Source organism: Suncus etruscus, chromosome 17, assembly GCF_024139225.1.
Source record: "Suncus etruscus isolate mSunEtr1 chromosome 17, mSunEtr1.pri.cur, whole genome shotgun sequence".
Taxonomy (NCBI): domain Eukaryota; kingdom Metazoa; phylum Chordata; class Mammalia; order Eulipotyphla; family Soricidae; genus Suncus; species Suncus etruscus.
This window is the reverse complement of record NC_064864.1, coordinates 46,244,631-46,264,219: the sequence shown is the minus strand read 5'-3', so window position 1 is coordinate 46,264,219 and position 19,589 is coordinate 46,244,631. Positions and strand designations below refer to the sequence as shown.

The 19,589-nt window shown below is 60.5% G+C and overlaps 2 protein-coding genes across 4 annotated transcripts; one reads left to right on the top strand and one right to left on the bottom strand.

Annotated features, from left to right (window-relative positions):
• Positions 1–63: 63 nt before the first annotated feature.
• Positions 64–2,985, bottom strand: FBXL15 (F-box and leucine rich repeat protein 15). Its single transcript, XM_049764325.1, has 4 exons — positions 2,802–2,985; positions 2,518–2,671; positions 1,114–1,619; positions 64–379 (listed from the first exon to the last, which is right to left on the bottom strand). Exons 1-4 carry the CDS (start codon positions 2,852–2,854, stop codon positions 190–192), a joined length of 903 nt encoding a protein of 300 aa, XP_049620282.1. The 5' UTR covers positions 2,855–2,985; the 3' UTR covers positions 64–189.
• Positions 2,986–5,684: 2,699 nt separating this feature from the next.
• On the top strand, positions 5,685–19,498 carry PSD (pleckstrin and Sec7 domain containing). Of its 3 annotated transcripts, XM_049790820.1 has the most exons (17): positions 5,685–5,820; positions 6,989–7,725; positions 7,943–8,045; positions 8,415–8,772; positions 9,449–9,889; positions 10,921–11,115; positions 11,456–11,536; positions 11,687–11,799; positions 12,130–12,188; positions 12,269–12,358; positions 15,460–15,503; positions 16,584–16,774; positions 16,858–16,928; positions 17,004–17,176; positions 17,325–17,469; positions 18,242–18,385; positions 18,728–19,498. In XM_049790820.1, the coding sequence occupies exons 2-17, from the start codon at positions 7,072–7,074 to the stop codon at positions 18,956–18,958; spliced, it is 3,093 nt and encodes a 1,030-aa protein (XP_049646777.1). In that variant the 5' UTR covers positions 5,685–5,820; positions 6,989–7,071; the 3' UTR covers positions 18,959–19,498. The 3 variants fall into 3 exon arrangements, with proteins under 3 accessions (XP_049646777.1, XP_049646778.1, XP_049646776.1); XM_049790821.1 differs by lacking the exon at positions 5,685–5,820 and having other exon boundaries at positions 6,779–7,725; positions 17,019–17,176; XM_049790819.1 differs by lacking the exon at positions 5,685–5,820 and having other exon boundaries at positions 6,779–7,725.
• The last annotated feature ends 91 nt before the right edge of the window (positions 19,499–19,589 follow it).

The window sequence follows — 19,589 nt, the reverse complement described above, 5'->3', positions numbered from 1 at the left end:
AGGTCTGATTTTCTCTCCCATGCTCAATCTCCAGTCTCCAGCAGGGCAGCAGCGCCAGGCAAGAAAGGGGTAAAAAGCTCTTTATTGGGTGCTCCAGATAGGGCCAGGCTTCAGCCCCCATAGTTCGGTTTCCCTCCAGCTTACAGTTAGGCCTGGCCACACAGTCCAGCTGTGTCCCTGGAGAGTTGGTTAGACCTGCAGGTTGACAAAGGGTGCAAAGCCGACCATGTCCTGCAGCAGCACCAGGGCTTGGTGCAGCGGTGGCTCCACATCGATGTCCACTCCCCGTTTCCGCAAGCGGCTCAGGCTGGGCTCGGCCACTTGGTGGCAGTGTCGGACTCGCAGCGAACGGAGCGCTGGGCAGTACTCTGCCAAGGTCCTGGGAAAAGCAGGACTAAAGTCACTATGCAGGGAGTGGAAGCAAAACCTCCCGTAGGAACACACAGTGACACATACACACATGTGCGCGCGCACGGGGAGTGGAGCAAATTCTCCAATAGAGGGACACATGGACACACACACTCGGGGAGTGGAGAGCAAAACCTCCCATAGGGACATACACACACTGACACACTTAGGAACGCGCGCAGAGAGTGGAGCGGAGAGTGGAGCAAAAACTCCCATAGGGACATACACATATACACATCTCTCTAGCCATTGCCTGGTCATCCTCTAACCTCCACACATTTGTGTCTCCTCCAAAGTGGAGATTTCCTCTATTACACAGGTCCAGCCTCTAGCGATCCACCTGGATTGCAAGATTCCCCATAAACTGTCCCCATGTTCTCAATGACATCACAACTACCCTCCCTAAGTTTAAAACCTGCCTCCAAGGTTTTGAGGAGGGCAATGAGGGCGCATGCTTTGCCTACAGGAGGTGCCAGACACGGTCCCCTGAGCACAGCCAGGTGTGTCCCAAGGCCTGCACACCCCGCAAAGTATTTAAACTGGCAGGTGGGGCAGCAGCTGTGTCTGCTCAAGCAATGCTAGTCTTTTTCCTGACCAGATGGGCAGAAAGATCCAGAAGCCCTGGATCTACCTTTTGATTCCAGAGCCACCCCTACAACCAACCCCTCCAATAATTAACCACCCACCCACCCCCGGCCCAGGTACCTGATGCCGTCGCATCCGACGCGGAGGCAACCGGTCAGGTCAAGATGCTGCAGTTGCGGGCAGTTGCGGGCCAACTCCTGGACGGCGGGGTCCCCCACGTTGGCGTTGACGGCGAGTGAGAGGCTGCGGAGGCTGGCCCCGCGCCTCTGCGCCAGGTACACGATGGCTTCGTCCTTGAGCTGCCGGCAGGCCGTGAGGTCCAGGTCCTCGAGGGCAGGGCAGCGATCGGCCAGGCCGCGCAGGGCCAGCCCGTCCACCCAGTCACAGTGCGCCAGCGACAGGCGCTGCAGGCGGGGGCAGCCTTCGGCCAGAGCCCCCAGGGCGCGGCGGCTCAGTTGCCCGCAGCTGGCCAGCGCCACGCTCCGCAGCTGCGGGTTCCGCGCCAGCACGGGCAGCAGGTCCTCGTCCGAAAGCCAGTCGTGACAGGGCGCCAGCGCCAGCTCCTGCAGCCCTTCGGCGTCCCGCAGCAGCCATGCCAAGGCGGCCCGCGGGATCTGCGGGCCCAGCTGCGGGGCAGGAGGCACCGACCATCTGGTCTCAGCGCCTCCGGGGACCCCAAGGGAGCTGCCAATCCAACCCACCTTCGGGGACAGCACCCTGCACTCCCAGGAGGCACCTCCTTTTTTTTGGGGAGGGGGCGATCACACCCGGCTGCTCTATGCCTCTATGCTCAGAAATCGCTCCTGGGACCATATGGGATGCCGGGATTCGAATCACCATCTTTCTCATGCAAGGCTAGCGCCTTACCTCCATGCCATCTCTCCAGGCCCAGAAAAAGATGTTTACATGTAGCTCAATGCTCACATTTTTAGTGTTGTTTTTTTTTTTTTTTTTGGGGGGGGGGATTGGGTGGTCAGCCCCGGCAGCGCTCAGGGGTTACTCCTGGCTCTAGGCTCAGAAATCGCTCCTGGCAGGCTCGAGGGACCATATGGGATGCCGGGGTTCGAACCACCGTCCTTCTGCATGCAAGGCAAACGCCCTATCTCCGTGCTATCTCTCCGGCCCCAGGAAAAGATATTTGCATGTAGCTTAATGCTCACATATTTAGTGGGTTGTTTTTTGTTTGTTTGCTTTTGGTTTTGGTTTTTGGGTCGCACCCGGCGGCACTCAGGGGTTCCTCCTGGCTCTACGTAGGCGCCGAAATTGCATGCAAGGCAAACGCGCTACGTCCATGCCATCTCTCCGGGCCCCCGAACGCCCTTTGCAAACACTCGCCCTTGCAGAGTCCTTCCCGCGGGCGGAGCCTCCCGAGCATCTCCGGAGGGCCGAGAGGGTCGGGGATGGTGTGGGGTGGGGTGGGGGGACCAGGCGGAAGAGGGGCGTGGGCGTGGTCTGGGGCGTGGCCTGGTCGGACATGGGCGTGGCTTGGGGTCGTGGGCGGGGCTCGGCCCGGAGCTCACTTACCTCCGCCGCATCGAAGCGCCTCAGCCCCGCCAGGTGCAGCTGCACGAGCGCCCGGAAGGCCCGGCTGACGCGCTGCAGCCGGAGCAGCTGGCGCAGCGGGACGAGACGCAGGACGTGCGGGAGCAAGACGTCTTCCCAGGGCAGGTCCAGGAGCCTGCGGGGACAAGGGGCACCGGGCCGCTTTTACCCGAGCTGCATCCGTGTTGCTCCCTGAGTCCCGGTGGCTCAAGAAAGAGCGACCCCTTACAACCCTCAGCTGCCTCGGCCCCTCCGGCGCTGGGTACCTCACGGCTCGGGGCTCTTGCTCCCCTCCGGACGGCTCCATTGACGGCTCCATCTGCTGCGCGTGCGCACGACGCTGCGGCCGTGGCCTTGGAGCGGCCGCTGCGAGCCCGCCTCCCGCCCGCGGAAGAACAGACCGGTTCAATCGAGCGCCGTCTCGCCGAGAACGGGCGAGCCGGATCGAGCCGGATCTTTGCACCCCCGAAAGAGCAGACGTCGCCTTCTGGAAACACCGGACGGGAGAACGCGACGGGCGGCCGGGCAGACGGTCTCGGGGTTGCCAGTGGCCGTCTCCGAGAGGAGGAGCAGCCGAGTCGAGGCCCAGCGCACAAGGGGCGGAGCCCGTCGCCTAGGTTCTAGGCCGCCCTCTGCCCTCTAAGTTGCGTTCACGACTTTGAAAATAATGGGGAGAAGCTGTCCCCCGAATCTTACTCTCTGGCACGTAGTTGGTGCCCAGTAACTGTTGAATGAATGCATCTAGAATTTTTCTCCCACTAGAGCTCCTCAAACGTCCCATGCTTGGTTAAACGGTGAATTCAGGATGCAGTCTCCAACCCCTTCCACTCCCAGCTTTTTGGGGTCGCTTCTGTACGCGAGTGAACTAAGTAGGAAGGGGTGCATTGGCAGCTAGGTCTTTTTCCTCTACCCAAGCCCTGACAGTGAGTGTGCAACCTGCCCGCCTGCCCAGTTCTCCTTTGGCCCTGACAGTTTAATTCTTAGATCTGAAGTTGAGCCTCACTGTGATGTTAAGGCCCCAGAACTCTGGGCAGCCCTTTCACTGAGCCTCTAAGCCCCAAGGCAGCTCTGAGGAACACCAGAGCAGTACTTTCTGACAATCATCCATTGGTGGGAAGGATGTGAAGGGGTGCTCTTGATCCTGATCTATATACCCCCCCCCCAGTAGGGTTGTGCATCTTGGTGCAACCAGCCATCTCCTATGCTGCTTCCTGAGGAATACGGCTTCTCCATTATTACCAGAGCTGGAGTTGTCGCTCTACTTTTAGTTTTTTTTGTTTGTTTCTTGTTTGTTTGTTTGTTTTGGGTCACATCCTGTAGCACTCAGGGGTTACTCCTGGCTCTATGTTCAGAAATCGCTCCTTGGTAGGCTCGGGGAGCCATATGGGATGCCGGGATTCGAACCACCGTCCTTCTGTACGAAAGGCAAACACCTTACCTCCATGCTATCTCTCTGGCCCCCTTTTTCTTTTTCTTTTTTTTTTTTTTTTTTTGGTTTTTGGGCCACACCCGGCGGTGCTCAGGGGTTACTCCTGGCTGTCTGCTCAGAAATAGCTCCTGGCAGGCACGGGGACCATATGGGACACCGGGATTCGAACCAACCACCTTTGATCCTGGATCGGCTGCTTGCAAGGCAAACGCCGCTGTGCTATTTCTCCGGGACGGCCCCCTTTTTCTAATGTGTTGATGCGAGAGAGGGGAGAAGGAGACTATTCTCACCATAGTTCTCAAGGGTCATCCCTGACAGTGCTTGAGGAAATGCAGGACAGGGATCAAACCTGGGGCTCCAGCATGCCAAGCAGACATTCTAACTCTTTAAGCCATTTTCCTGACTACCTCATTGCACCTTAGATATGAAACTGAGAGGCCAGATAGTACAGGGGTTAAGGTGTTTGCTTCCTTGCATAAAGTTGATTCTATTGGATCCCCTCTACCCAAGCCCCATCAGGAGTGACCCCTGAGTGCAGATTCAAAAGGAAGCCCTGAGCAAACTGGGCATGGTTCAAAAGCATAAACAAATAGGTCTATAGGGTGAGGAAAGTAGAGGTAAGCAGGGATAGAAACTCAGATAATCCTGGTTTCCCTGCAGACCTTTCCCCTTCCCTAATGGCGTGGAAGGGTTAGGTAGAACGACCACGGGAGGATCACCTCGGGTGAGAGACAAATAGCCTCTTGCTCAGTCGGCCAGGGAACGGGGTACTCGGGCGAAGATGGAAGCACGCGGGCGCGCGCCTCCTCCTCCGCTCCCCGCTTTGTTAGTGCCCCTGCGCCTGCGCAGTGCGACGAGTCTGGCGCTGTCCCCTTCAGCACCACGCGGAGCCCGCGCCGCCCCGCCCGCGGTGAGCTTCGCGCGCCCCCGCCTCGCACGTCCCCGCGCCCCCGGGCCGCCCTAACAGACAGACCCCTCACCCTGTCCTCCCGAGGTCACCGTCTGCCTGCCCGAATCTTTTTGCAAGGAGAGCAGTTAGCTGCCTCAGTGAATGGTGGCGTTTCCTGAAAATAACTGCACCCCCTTCTTCCTTGGCCAAGGGCACTGGGGTTGCCTGTCCCCCGCTTTCTCTAGTCTCGCGTTCCATGCACCCTCCTGCTTCCAAAAAGGGCAGCGAGGAAGTTCTGGAAGTCTGGCCAACATGCCCGCTCCTGCATCCTGGGTGGGTGGTCAGGGCTCAGTGCGCCATCCCAGAGGGCTTGGAGCTGCGTGCCCCGTTTCCCTCTTCCATGCGTCGATGGCCTTCTGGATTTTAGGGGGGCGGGTCCAATCTACACACCCCAACCGTGGACTTGACTCGGCCGCGTGCTCGCGGGGGCGGGAGCGCGTGTGGCATGTAACAGGTCATGTGGCCACCTCCTAGGGATACGCGTGGGGTCCGGAGCGGGGGCTCGCGTGTGCAGCCGGGTCCTGCTTCGGGGCTCAAAGGGCAATCGGGGCGACAGGGACGGGGACACTCGATCAGGGTGGGGCACTCGAGGGGCCTGGCATCAGAGCTCGGGGTTCTAGGCGTCCTCCCCCTCGTCAGGGGCGGGCCTCAGGTTGGCGGGAGAGCCCAGCGAGGACCTAGCGTAGCGAGAGAGGTGTGGGGAGCCGGGGCTGGGCCCCGGAGAACGGCGGGTTGGGGTGGGAGGGTGGGTGGAGGGATTAGCTGTGCCGGAGCGCGTAGGGGGAGGAGGAGGGACTGAGAAGCGGGCGGGCCTGGAACGAGCGGGAGCTAGCGGGAGCCGCGCTGCCTTTACAGCCTAGCTGGGCCCAGACTCTCCCTGCCTCTCCTCAGCTCCCGGCGGCGAGCCGTGGTGAGTACCCCCCTGGCAGCAAGAGTCAGTCGGGCACCTGCCTGGCAGGGTTGCTGCGCCTGACCTCTGCCCCTGCCAACACCAGAGGGCCCATTGCCCCAGGGGGCTCTCCTGGCTGCAGGGATCCACCGTACTCTTGGGAGGAAGGTGGTTGGCCCCAAGGTCCGGTGCAGCGACCTCCCCAAAGATTGGGGACTGCGGGGTGGGGAGAGGGCGTGTGGCCCTGTTGAAGTGTGTGCTGCGTGTGTGTGTGTGTGTGTGTGTGTGTGTGTGTGTGTGTGTGGCTGGCTGGCTGGCTGGCTGGTGGTCTCTAGATGTGAGAGCCTGCGTGAGTCTGTCTGCCCTGGAGAACAAGGAGCTGTGTCTGTGTTGGGATGGCCCTTTGTTTGTTCCTATTTGACGACAGTATGTGTGTAAAGCCAGCATGTGCCTTTTCATGACATGCATATTTGTTGTGGCTGTGAGAGTGTGGATGAGGGTGTGTCTTTGAGCAATATGTGTGTTGTGCCTGTGTCTGAGTATGCTGGAGGGTGTTGCCTCTGAAGGCGTTGAACTGTGTGCTGACATATTTGTGTGCGTGTATGTACCTGCATGGAAAACAAGAATGTTCTTTTCCTTTGCTGTTCAGCATGTCTGTATTGAGGTAGGAACCTCTGTTCCGACCTTTCTGCTCGCCTCTATCCTGTACCTCTGTTCCTCATGGCCCTTCCCAAAGCCCTTGTCACCCCCCCTTTTTTCCCTCTCCCTCTTCTTCCAGGAGGCCTGGCTTCTCCCTCCTGAGAGAGGGGCCTCCACAGAGGGACCTGGAGGGACCTATGGCTTTATGATGATGAAGTTGGCTGATACCCCTGATCTAGAGGGTGTCTAGAGCTGGTTCCAAAAGTCAAAGGGACTCAGGGCTCATTCAACTTCTAAAGCATCTTCCTCTTCCCTCCCAGGCTGATGCTCAGAGTCCCCCAGGCAAGATAGGTACCACCTTTAGGCTCTATGAAAGTAGATTCAGCAGGAAGTCAGATCACCCCAAGACTGGGATCAGTGCTCCTGTATGCAGTGGGCTTGGCCCTAGGGGCTCCACCATCTTTGCCATCATCTTTACTCTGTCCCTGCTCTTTGGCTTCTCCAACTCTTCAGCACTTCACCTCCTAATCCTCTTCCTCTCTTACAGGCCTGTCTGAAGAGTATGCTGCCCCCTTACTCCCCGCCTGGCCTCGCCATCCCTGCCCCCCCAGCCTGACCCCCGGCACCAGCATGGCCCAAGGTGCCATGCGCTTCTGCTCGGAAGGCGACTGTGCCATCTCCCCTCCACGATGCCCACGCCGCTGGCTCCCCGAAGGCCCCGTGCCCCAGAGCCCCCCTGCCAGCATGTATGGCAGCACGGGCTCCCTGCTGCGGCGGGTGGCAGGCCCTGGTCCCCGAGGCCGGGAACTGGGACGAGTGACAGCACCTTGTACACCCCTTCGTGGCCCTCCCTCACCTCGTGTGGCTTCCTCACCCTGGGCCCCCTCTTCACCTACTGGGCAACCCCCACCAGGGGCCCGGAGCTCTGTAGTCATATTCCGCTTTGTGGAGAAGGCCAGCGTGAGGCCACTGAATGGGCTCCCGGCCCCAGGTGGCTTGAGTCGAAGCTGGGACCTGGGTAGGGTGTCTCCCCCCAGGCCCACCCCAGCCCTTGGGCCTGGCTCCAACCGGAAGCTGCGACTGGAAGCATCCACTTCTGACCCACTGCCAGCGGGGGGCAGTGCCACGCTTCTGGGAGTCCAGAGCCTTTCTCATGGGCCACCAGCCCAACCTCAAGTTGGGGCCGAGGGCCTTTATTCCTCTCTCCCCAACGGGCTTGGGGCACCCTCTGAACACCTGGCCACGCTATTCAGAGGACCTGCTGATGCGTGCCTCCTGAACCAGGTATGAGGCTGCCTTCCTTGGCCTTGTTGGGAGTCCAGAGCCTGCTTTAGGCTTGGTAACCTGGGGCCTATGGCCTGTCTACTTCGAATCTTTCCAACTGTCCTAAATCTGCCTTTTTCTTGCTCTCTGTGTCTTTGTGTGTCCTGGTGTGTGTTTTCCTATGATGTTCTGTCCCATCTGACTGCTTTTATCTGTGGGGGCCTCCCTTCTTGGCTAGGGAGACACCTGGTCCTTCCCACGGGAAGTCTCTTCTCATGCCCAGAGAATTGCTCGAGCCAAGTGGGAATTCTTCTATGGCTCCTTGGACGCCCCCAGTTCAGGTAAGGTCAGGACTGAGGCACGGGGAAGCAGGCAAAGCCTGCAGTGAGCCTGGCAAAGCCTTATTTAACTTCCCCAAGTCTTTCCCAAGACCCCTGAGGCAGCTGCTGCCTTGCCTTGGGGGAGGTGATGGCTGTGTGATTTCTGGAAGAAGCTGGAGTGGGTCATGGAGAGAGAGGATCTCTTTTGCACCCCTCAAAGCTATTTGACAAGGACTTGATTTGAAATGAGTTCCATGGGCACAAAGACCAGGCTGAACGTGTGGCAGGGGGAGTGGCAGCTAGACAGGGAGTGATGCCTGCAGCTGGAGGTAATGGGGGACAGTCCCCTTAAAGAAACTCTCTTGACCTTGATGCCTATGCACACTGCAGGTGCTAAGCCCCCAGAGCAGCGCCCCCCTTCTCTAATTGGGGTGAGCGCAGGTCAAGGCTCTGGGGTAGCTGTGGGGCGAGCAGCCAAGTACTCAGAGACGGACCTGGACACGGTGCCCCTGCGGTGCTACCGTGAGACCAACATCGATGAGGTGCTGGCTGAGCGAGAGGAGGCAGACTCGGCCATCGAGAGCCAGCCCAGCTCTGAGGGTCCTCCTGGCACCGTCCGCCTGCCTGCACCCAGGCCCAGCCCCCGTCGCGGCCCTCATCCAAGCCTGAGCAGTGACAGCGAGGAGGAGGAGGCGGGTGAGGATGAGGATGTGGACGACGAGGTGTTTGAGGCCTCAGAAGGGGTCCGGTGAGTTGGGGAGCAAGGCTGGCCCTTTCCTACTGGTCTAGACAGGAGCCGTCTCAGAGGGGCTGGCAGAGATTCTTTAAACTTGGCAGGTCAGGAGCAAGCTGGTAGGGATGACTGGGAGATTACAGACAGAATTCTGAGGTCTGGCAGAATCCTAGGGAGGGCGGGTGGCAGCAGCAAGAACCCAGGAGGTTAGGGGGCAGCCAGGAGAGAAGAAGAAAAATGGACTCTAGGGAAGAATAAGGGGCAGAGTTCCAGGCCAGAGTGTGGAGGGTGTGGGAGCATCCATCTGGATCCTGGAAGGAGAGGGGAGTGTGGGGCGTCTCCTCTGTCTCACACCCCACTGCAGCTTGGAGCCTCATCTTCTCCTAAGATGTTTCCAGAAATAGAAATGGGATGGCAGGAGGGGAGAGGATCAGAGAGAAGGAGGAGAAAGGGAGATTAGCAGGGAGGGAGAAAAGAAGGGGATAGGGTGTTGGGAATGGGTCTGTCAGGCGACCTTGGAGCACCCAATAGCTCAGCACACCTGTAGTGAAGTCCCCTTCTCTCAGGGGCTCTATTGGGGTGGGGGCTAGTGAGGGAATGACCAGAGGTTTCACAGCTGGTAGGGAGTTAATGAAAGGCTCCCCAGGTGCTGTCCCTTGCGGCCTGAGCAGACATTCTCCTGTCCCTTCAGGCCAGGCAGCCGGATGCCTCGCTTTGGGCCTCTCAAGTCGCCTGTGCCCTTTCTCCCGGGGACCAGCCCATCTGCCGATGGGCCTGATTCCTTCAGTTGTCTGTTTGAAGCCATCTTGGAGTCATACCGGGCTAAGGGCACCTCCTACACCAGCCTCACCTCCCTGGAGGCCCTGGCCTCACCCGGTCCAACCCAGAGCCCCTTCTTCACCTTTGATCTGCCTCCCCAACCTCCTGCACCCCGGCCTGACCCACCTGCTCCTGCCCCTCTTGCTCCCCTGGAGCCAGATTCTGGGACCAGCTCTGCTGCTGATGGGCCCTGGACCCAGCGAGGCCTTGAAGAGGAGGCTGAAGCTGGAGTCAAGCAGGCCCCGGAGAGGGCGCCCCCTAGTCCCTGCCACTCAGAGGACAGCTTTGGGCTGGGAGTGGCCCCCCTGGGCAGGTGAGCAGAGCTTTGTGTTCGGTCAGGGCCTGAGGAGCCCCTCTCAAGGCTAGGGCAGAGAGAACAGTCTGCACCCTACCAGTGGAGGGCAGACTTTCCCATCGGGAAGATTGCTTCCATGGGCCATGAGGGAAGTGACATGAAAAATCATGACTCAGAAGTGAAGGGTCTCCAGAGAACACCTCTCCTTTCTCCCCCATGACGCTTCCCTCCTCAGAGACTCTATCCGGTTTCCCACCCAGCCTGGCAGCTTCTCCCACAGATATGGTCCCACCAGCCTCTCTCAGCACCTCCCTCCTGTCAACTTCCCCTCCAATCAGCAGTCTCCTTCATCTCCAGGAAGTCCTTTCACCAGTCTAACCTTTCTGCTCTTCTCCCTGCCAGCTACCCTCTCAGTCGTGGCAGCCATGGCAACAGGAGGGGGTGGCCTGGGAGAGGAGGTTGCTTAGCAACCAGGAGTTTCCGGCCTCTGTCTCTGGGGTGACAGGTGGCTTTGCGAGTAGAGCAGCTGGGGTGGGAAGGGGAGGGGAGGAGAAGATGGAATGAGGGGGTATACTCTGACCCCCCCCAACCCCCTCCACCCCAGAATCTGCTTCTATGTTGATGGCAGAGGAGGAAACCAAGAGGCGCTTTCTCGCCTAAAAGGAAGCTGTCCTTGCAGCCTCAAATCTCGGCTGACCCTCACCCCCTCTCTGACAGTCTCTTCCCCACCTTTGCCCAGAGTCTCAGAAATAAGGACAACGTTGCCAGTAGAGCCAGGATGGGCACAGGGGTGAGAGGAAGCAGCCAGAACTTCTGAGGTAGTTAAAGGGGTGTGGGTTAGATTCAAGGTAGGACTTCCTTAGGGAGTTGGTGATGATGGCTTGGCTCACTGAGACAACCTGCACAATGTCTTATTCTGAAGAGAAAAGAAAATCTTCTCCATGTTCCCTGTTCCTCCCTGCTCCTGTCTGGGCCTGGAGGCAGCTGAGAGCTCTGCTTGCTCCTCAAGGGCCCAGCCAGACCCCTGAGCCAGTGTTCTGCCCTGGCAGTGAACCACCCCTGAGCCAGCTGGTGTCAGACTCGGACTCGGAGCTGGATAGCACTGAGCGGCTGGCCCTGGGGAGCACGGACACCTTGTCCAACGGGCAGAAAGCAGACCTGGAGGCTGCACAGCGCCTGGCCAAGAGGCTGTACCGGCTGGATGGCTTCCGGAAGGCTGATGTGGCTCGGCACCTGGGCAAGAAGTAAAGCCACTGGGCTAGGGTGGAGAAAGGTGGGGGAGCAATGCATTTTGAGGCTGCACCCCACACTCCCTCTGTTTTTTTGTTTTGTTTGGGGCCATACCTGGCAGTGCTCAGGCGTTACTCCTGGCTCTGTCATCAGGAATCACTCCTGGCAGGCTTGGGGAGACCATCTGGGATGCCGGGGATCAAACCCCAGATCAGCCACGTGCAAGGCAAATGCTTTACCTGCTGTGGCCCTACCTGCTCTGCTCCCACTCTCTGTGTCTAAGGATCCTGGATCTCAGGAATTCCCCTCATCAGGCCCCCTGACACCCCACCTATCTCTGTGTCCTTCCTACAGCAATGACTTCAGCAAACTGGTGGCTGGCGAGTATCTCAAGTTCTTTGTCTTCACTGGCATGACTCTGGACCAGGCTCTCAGGTGGGTATGGAGCCCTTGAGCATGCCCCTCTCCCTTCTCTTCCCTGGCTTGATGCTCCCCTGCCCAAACTAAGCAGAAAAGATCTGGGGCAGCCTAGCCTGTCCAGGACCCAGGACGCCTGGGTCGGGGGTGACATGCTCTGCCCTCCAGGGTGTTTCTGAAGGAGCTGGCCTTAATGGGAGAGACACAGGAGCGGGAGCGCGTGCTAGCCCATTTCTCCCAGAGATACTTCCAGTGCAACCCCGGAGCCTTGTCCTCAGAGGGTGAGAGGGGGTGTGGCGGGGGAGGAGGTCTGGAGTGTGGTTGGGGCCCATGCTTGTGGAGTAGGACATACACAGGGGTGCAGATCAGTACTCCTGGCTCCACTCCACCCCTCCATCTCTTTGGAGGACACTTGCTTTTGCTGAGCGCAGAGACCCAGAGGCATGTTGGCATCCCCAACCTTGGAGGGAATGTATGTTTGTGTGTGTGTGTGTGTGTGCACGTATGTGTGTGTGTGTGTGAGAGAAATGGGGTTCAGGACTTACAAAAGAAGTGAGGTGCCAGGAGGATCCTGAAAGAATGGTTAGGGCTGAATGTCAGCTCTCCCCTAGACGGTGCGCACACGCTGACCTGCGCCCTTATGCTCCTCAACACGGACCTGCACGGCCACGTGAGTGAGGGTCAGGAAGGGGGGCGCCCCAAGAGGAGAGCGGGTCCAAGACCTGAAGGCCCCCCTGCTCTTCCCTGTAGAACATCGGAAAGCGCATGACCTGCGGAGACTTCATCGGGAACCTGGAGGGCCTCAATGAAGGCGGAGACTTCCCCCGGGAGCTGCTCAAGGTGGGGGGCGGAGCGGGGCTGTTGGGGTCGCCGGGGGCGGGCAGGGGACCCCGTAACTGGGGATGGTGGTGCTGGAGGTGTGAGGTAAGGGGCCTGCTGGCCCTGAGCACCAGCCTGCGAACCCGGACGCCCTGAATCAGCCGGGGGACCGCCCCCCTTCCCCAGCCCCCCACTTGCTGGCAAGGCCGGAACATGCGCACTCGCTGGCCGTCGCGGTCGCGCGCAGCAGGGGAGGGGCGAGGACTCCCGAAAACCCGTGATTCGAGGCCCTGGCCCTTGCATCTACCTGCGGCACAGCCAGTGGGCGCAGAGTGGGGGGGCTGCCTGGGGCGGCGGGGGTGGGGCACATGCACAGTGGCACTTTGCTGTCCCTCCCCAGCCCGACCCTTCCCAGTACCGCCACACTGGAGGGACCACGAGGGAGAGGGACGAAGACACATCCCCTCTCCAGGCCCCCCAACACCGCCACCCCCCGCCGCCAGCCAGTGCCCCCACTTGGGACAAACCGAACTTAAGCACCAGCGGAGAGGGGGCGGCCCAGGCGGGCAGGTGTGGTGGGGAGGAGGGCGCGCCTTCTGGGGTCACTCTTCTCGCGGGCTAGTGTTGCTCCTGGACCCCTGGACTCGCCTCTCCCCAGACTGGCCACCGCGGATTCCGACTGCAGAGTGTCCTTGGGCGCGCCCGGGAGCTTGGGTGGCGCTGGGCGTCTGTCTTGGGGGGGGGGGGCGCAGATCTGAGTGGGAGGGCCCACTGCGAGTTGAGGGGGGCCCGAGGGCTGGGGTGTGTGCGGAGTAGGAGACGTGTGCTTTTCAGGGTGTCGGGGAATTCGGTGTTCTTTCTTCCCTGCTTTTTGGATGTGCGCTTCGGGCTTCGGGGCCGCTGATTGAAATGCAGTGTCGGGTGTGGGTTGGAAGGTTCTGCGCGGAGGGGGTGTGCACCCACGATTTGGCTGGCTGATCTGTGACGTGTCGGCGAGTAGAGGGTGTCTGTTTGTGAGTTGAAGGTTGTACATTTTGAGGTGTGCGTTCGAGCTTGGCACATCCGTGAATCGGAGCGAGTGCATCTGGCTAAGCCGGGGTGTGTCGGAAAAACGGGGGGCCTCCCCCTCCCAGGAGCCTCCAGGGACAGCCGGACCTCGGGGTCGCCCAGCCTGACAACGCGCAGCCGCGGCTCCAGCGTCCCCTCGCCCCAGCCCAGAGCCACCGCCCTCCTCCCCGAGCACCCCGAGGCCCCTCCCGGTGGCGGCGCGCCGGGCCCCCCTCGCGGTCGGACTCCTCCATTTTGCGCCGTCCCCGCCCCAGCCTCGCCCTCCCCTTCCCGTCGGCGCCCCCCTCCGGCTCCCGGAGCCGCAGAGCCCACAGCGCCGCCGCCGCCGCGCGCTCCTGCGTCGGTGGGAGCCGAGCCGCGCCGGGCCGGGCCGGCTGTCGGGGCCGCCGGGCCGGCCGGGCCGAGGGCGGGCGGGCGGGCGGGCGGGGGCATGGCCGGGGGCCGCGGTGCGCCGGCCGGGCCAGCATGATCGGCGTCAACAGCATCCACAGCAGCGCCGGGCGGCTGCGCTCGCGCTCGCTGTGCTCCGTGCGCTACGGGCGCACCCACCGCGGCGCCGAGACCCTGTGCTACGGCTGGCCGCAGCGCTCGCGCAGCCTCAAGCCGGTGCTCTACACCGACCTGGTGGTCAGCCGCCTGCAGAGCCGCAAGAAGAAGAAGGCGGTGAGGGGGGCGCGGGCCCGCTTGGGGGGCGGCTGAGGGGGCGGCTCGAGGGAGGCGGCGAGGGTGGCACCAGCCAGCCAGCCAGCCAGCAGCGGGCGCGGCCGGGCTGCGGGAGCACGGGGAGCCCCGTCGGACAGCCCAGCGGGAGAAGGAAGGGCACGGCCGGTGGATCAGGTGGTCGTCTCGGCCCGGCCCGGCTCGGCTCGGCCCGAAGTGGTGCTGAGGCTTCTAGATGGGAGCCTGAGCTGGGGCTCACCTACGGGGGTGGGAAGACGTTCTGGCTTTGAATCCAGGGAGGGCCGGAGAGTGATCGCGAAGGCTAGAGACAAGGACAGTGGCTGGTTGTCTGTGGTCACTTCAGCTCCTGGCCAGGGAGTCGGGATGGAGGATTTGGGTCTGGGCTGTGCAGGAGGGCTCGCTCAGTCTGTCCGTGTCCCTGAGGCTAGGGTGCCGCCACCTGGGCAGGCGCACGCACGTGTGGGACGCTCGGCCGGCGTGTGGCGGCGAGGGACCGACCGTGGGGTGTTGTGCGGGGTGCCTTGTCCCATCACGGGAGGCGCCGACGTCACCACTGCACCCGGCTCACACGCAAACAGCATCACACGCCACACGCTCAACACAACACACACATGCTGGGGACACACCCACTCAGACAGGCTGGTGCTGCGCCCCCACAGTGGGAAGCACTGGTGTGTGCTGTGTTTCGGGCCACCCCTGAGAAGAGGAGTCCTCCAGCTGCCCCTGAAGGCCGCGCTGGCCTCCGGCATCCCCTCACACCTCTATCTCCCAGACCAGCTGTTCAGGGGGCAGTTCCAGGAAGCTACAGGCATTGGGGGGTGCAGGGTTTGTAGAGAGCGGTGCTTCAATACCGATGAGCCGGCAAGGGCTGGGCGCCCTGCGTTTCACTGGTTGGTCTGGGTTAGGTCTCAGCTCATTCTGAGGTCGGAGCCCTGAGAACTGCTCTTAGTGGGCAAGGGAAGATGACAGGCAGAGTCACCTGTCCTGGGCCTCAGTTTCCCCAAATGCAACCTGTGGCTTTTGAATGGAAAGCAGACAAGGTGCTGGTCAGGGAAAGGAGGGCGTCTGCTCCTCTTGGTGACCGCCAATTGCCAGTGAGTAACTGCAACTGCCAGTGACGCTGGCTGCATGTGTCACTGCATTTGTCCCTCCTGAGCCATTTCCCCACTCAGACAGCTCAGGTGGCAGATCTGGGCCCGAGCCCCTCAGGGGTTCCCCAGTCTTGTGTTCCGGGCTAGTGTTCTGCATTGTTCCACCTCTGTTTCACCAGCCTTTTCCCCTCTTCTTCTGGTTGGGAGAGCTCTGAGCTGTAGCATTGGGGTATCCCCTGCTGGGATTAACCTTTCTCTCCCTGGTTTGTTTCTCCCTCCCAGGCCTTGTACAGTTCCATCAAGAATGAAAAGTTGCAATGGGCCATGTGAGTCCGGGTGCCGAGGGAGTTTGGCGGGCTGCCTGGAGGGGGAGAACTGGTGGCAGTGTCAGGATTGGGAGGGTGAAGCCTCGAGCAACAGCCGGGCTGCCTCACTTCCTTCTTTGGAAATGCCCGCCTGGACTTGGGGTTCTGGCTCGTCTCTAGCTAGATTGTTATGACAAGGTGGTGAGATGGGTGGGCATTGTCAGCTGACCTGGAAGGAGGAGTGCTGGGATAAAAGGGGAGGTTCCTTTAACCTGGTGGGAAAGCAGAAGTCTCTGCAGGTATGGCCCTGTGGGAAGCCCCACGGCAGGGCCCCAGTCTAGCACCCCGTGGAAACCACAATGAACCTCCCAAGAGTCCAGTCCAGTGCAGAGGTAGTGCAGTTGCAGCCCCGGGGCCCCGGTCTGAGGGGATTCCTCGAATGTGATGGAATCTGCTGAGTCCTTAGTGCTCAGTTGAACCTGGAGCTCTCTGCTGGCAGGAGAGACGACTTTAGACGGGGCAGAGCCCCAGGTTGGGGTGCATGAAAGATCAGAGAAGCTGCTTGGAGGGCTGGGCACAAGTCCTGAAGGAGGGAAGCATTTGTCCCCCGGTGTGTGTGTGTGGAAATTGTAGGTTGGGGCCCGGAGAGATAGCACAGCGGCCTTTGCCTTGCAAGCAGCCGATCCAGGACCAAAGGTGGTTGGTTCGAATCCCGGTGTCCCATATGGTCCCCCGTGCCTGCCAGGAGCTATTTCTGAGCAGGCAGCCAGGAGTAACCCCTGAGCACTGCCGGGTGTGGCCCAGAAAACGAAAAAAAAAAAATTGTAGGTTGGAGGTGAATGTGTGAGTGAAGTGAATGTGGTGACCAGGAGGAGACAGGCATCTGGGAGTGAGAATGGAATTGAGAGGCCAGTAGCCTTTCACACTGAGGGTAGCCATGCATCCCTGAGCTGCTCTCAGCTGAGCTGGGAGATTGCTGTCCTTGGGGGAGGCCTGGTCTGGAGGAGCCTTCATGTGTCCCCCACTGAGGTGGGTGGGGACAGGTCTGAGGGTGAAAGGATAGCTCCTTGGCAGCCCCCCCTAAGGCAGTTGCCCCTGTAGTGACGAGGAGGAGCTGAGGCGCTCTCTGTCTGAGCTGGCCGACCCCAACCCCAAAGTCATCAAGCGGGTCAGCGGGGTCAGTGGCAGCGGCACCAGCCCGTTCCTGGACCTGACTCCCGAGCCAGGCGCAGCCGTCTACAAGCACGGAGCCCTGGTGCGCAAGGTGCATGCAGACCCCGACTGCAGGAAGAGTACGTGAGCGGCGGGGCAGGGGCTCTGGGGGGCAGCGGCATGGACCAGTCTCTGTCATTTTTGACCTGTCTTCCACCCCCAGCACCTCGGGGCAAACGTGGCTGGAAGAGCTTCCATGGGGTCCTCAAAGGCATGATCCTCTACCTGCAGAAGGTGTGGGGCGCGGGAGTGGGAGGACTGTGCTGACTTGGGGGTGGGCTGGTGGGCTGGGACTGAGGCAGGACGAAGTGGGCACCCCCACAGGAAGAGTACCAGCCTGGGAAGGCCTTGGCAGAGGCTGAACTGAAGAATGCCATCAGCATCCACCATGCACTGGCCACGCGCGCCAGTGACTACAGCAAGCGGCCTCATGTCTTCTACCTGCGCACGGCTGACTGGCGGGTCTTCCTCTTCCAGGCCTCGTGAGTGCTGCTTCTTCTCTGCCCTGACTCCCCAACTTCCCTGTTTGCAAGTCTCCACCCCCATTTACCAGGATGGCCTCCTTCCTTCTCAGGCCACCCTGAGCCTCTTTGGACAGGCCCAAGTCTCAGGGGCCCTATATCTCCCCAGGAGCCTGGAGCAGATGCAGTCCTGGATCACTCGCATCAACGTGGTGGCTGCCATGTTTTCGGCACCCCCGTTTCCAGCTGCAGTGAGCTCCCAGAAGAAGTTCAGTCGCCCTCTGCTGCCCAGTGCTGCCACCCGCCTCTCCCAGGTGCCTGTGGGATGAGGGGTGGTATGGTGTGTGTGCTCAATGCCAGTGTCCCTCCAACTCGTCATGTGTTCTATTGCTGTCCACCATACCAGGGCCCTGGCTCTGGCCGGCAGAGCTGCCATCCAGCCTGTTCTTACCCAACTGCTCCCTAGTTGGGTGCTTTGTTTATGTAAATGAAGGGCAGGGCGCTTTGTAAACCTTTTTTTTTTTTAAATGTGTCAGATTAAATCCAGGGTACTGACATAATGCTCAGGATGTGGCCCCAAAACAAACAAAAAACCCCCAAATCAACCAACCCCCGATCTCACACCTGCAAGGCAGGTGAGGACATCTTTTTTTTGGGGGGGGGGATTGGCCACACCCAGTAGAACCAGGTTACTTATACTTATGGTTAGTGATCACTCCTAGTGGGATTCGGGAACCGTCTGGGGTGCTGGAAATTGAACCTGGGTCTGCAGGATCTCATTTCAGCACCACCAAGCAAAGCAAGTAAAACTTGCTCAAAGCCCTTGAGCTGTAGTGTGCCCCCCCCCAACCAACCAACTCCAACATGCAGTTGCACAAAGTATTCTACTACAGTAGCTATCCAGGGGTGGTATTGCTCCAGGAACACTACAACAATCCTGGGGTAGAGCAGCCTCTGGAGCTATGAGGGCGGGCTCATAGGTAGTGTTTCCAAGGGGTGCAGAGTGATATAATCTGAAAGGCGGGCCCAGATAAGTCTGGGCACCTTTGGACTAGAGAGAAGCTGATTTGACTGCCCGTCCCCCAGGAGGAGCAGGTGCGGACCCATGAGGCCAAGCTGAAGGCCATGGCCAGTGAGCTGCGGGAGCACCGTGCCACCCAACTGGGCAAGAAAGCTCGGGGTAAGGAGGCTGAGGAGCAGCGGCAGAAGGAGGCCTACCTGGAGTTTGAGGTAAGCCCTCTTCCTTGGGTGCTCTGGGCCCCCTCCCTGGACCCCCAGGTTCAACCTACTACTAAGGGCATGAGACCCGCTTAGGAACACTGGGAAGACCTTTAGACCCATCTGAACCTGTTTCCATTTTTGTTGTCAGAGCAAAGGCACCATGCCCAGGGAGGGGTGAGGGGGTCACTCAGCAACTGAAGCTGCAGAACCCCAACCTGTCTGGGGCAGGGGTCACCGTCTGAGAAGTTGGCAGTTCAGAAGCTGACGTCCCAGCCATGGGCATCTCTGGGGTGGGTTTGATGGGGGTGAATGGAACTGAGGGTGGCCCCAAGACTGGCTTCTCTGTCTCAGAAATCCCGCTATGGCACGTACGCTGCTCTGCTTCGGGTCAAGCTGAAGGCTGGCAGCGAGGAGCTGGATGCGGTAGAGGCCGCACTGGCCCAGGCCCGGAGCACAGAGGAGGCCCACCCCCCACCTCACTCCAGCCCCTCCCTAAAGCCCCCCACCTCCAGCCAATCCCGGGCCCAGGGCCACAGCTCGGAGGCTCGGGCCAGGGTAGGCAGTGGGCGACGGAAGCCCTGAGCTGGGATGGTAGTGTGTGGGGGTGATGTCCACTGGGCACTTGCATGACTTGGTCCTGCCTGAGCCCGGGCCGGCCTCGGGTCACCCACAAGGGCCCGTTGGCCCAGGGCCCGACCGCGCCGGACGCGGTGTCCGGGGCAGGGCTGGGCTAGGGCGTGGGCCTCAGGAGCCCAGGCCAAGGGCCTGAGACCCCCTTTTTGTGATAATGTTTTGCACTTTTTCGTACAGGGGGCTGGGGGGAGGGGCCGGGGCTCCAGGACTTTTGATGCTCTTTTCTTTCCATGGGGGAGGCCTTCCAACATTTCTGCTTTCTGCCGAAACCACCCCACCCTGACACCAGCAGTCGCCTCCATCCTGGGGTCTGGTCAGATGGAGGCCAGGAGCTGGGGCTGAGCTGGTTTTCTTCCTTCCTTCCTGGAGGCTCCCCTTCTCTCCTTCCTGAGGTGGACCCAGGCTGGGGGCATGGCCTGGCTTTCCTGCCTTTGGGGAGTGCTGCCCTTTGTGGAGCCTCCACCCCCATTAAAACTGCTCTGGACTTGCTGGCTGGGCCTCCTTCTCTCCTGGGCCTGACTTGGGCCAAGCAGGTAGCTTGGAGACACAGGAGACACACCAGGGGCTCCAGTAACTGGGA

Excerpts from the sequence above, each read along its gene's own strand:
- FBXL15 (XM_049764325.1), bottom strand. The coding sequence starts at position 2,854 with ATGGAGCCGTCAATGGAGCCGTCCGGAGGGGAGCAAGAGCCCCGAGCC. Across the intron at positions 2,672-2,801 it reads CAAGAGCCCCGAGCCGTGAG|GCTCCTGGACCTGCCCTGGG; the intron begins GTACCCAGCGCC and ends TTGTCCCCGCAG. Across the intron at positions 1,620-2,517 it reads GGCGCTTCGATGCGGCGGAG|CTGGGCCCGCAGATCCCGCG; the intron begins GTAAGTGAGCTC and ends CCTGCCCCGCAG.
- PSD (XM_049790820.1), top strand. The coding sequence starts at position 7,072 with ATGGCCCAAGGTGCCATGCGCTTCTGCTCGGAAGGCGACTGTGCCATC. Across the intron at positions 16,775-16,857 it reads AGACCCCGACTGCAGGAAGA|CACCTCGGGGCAAACGTGGC; the intron begins GTACGTGAGCGG and ends TTCCACCCCCAG. Across the intron at positions 17,470-18,241 it reads CTGCCACCCGCCTCTCCCAG|GAGGAGCAGGTGCGGACCCA; the intron begins GTGCCTGTGGGA and ends CCCGTCCCCCAG.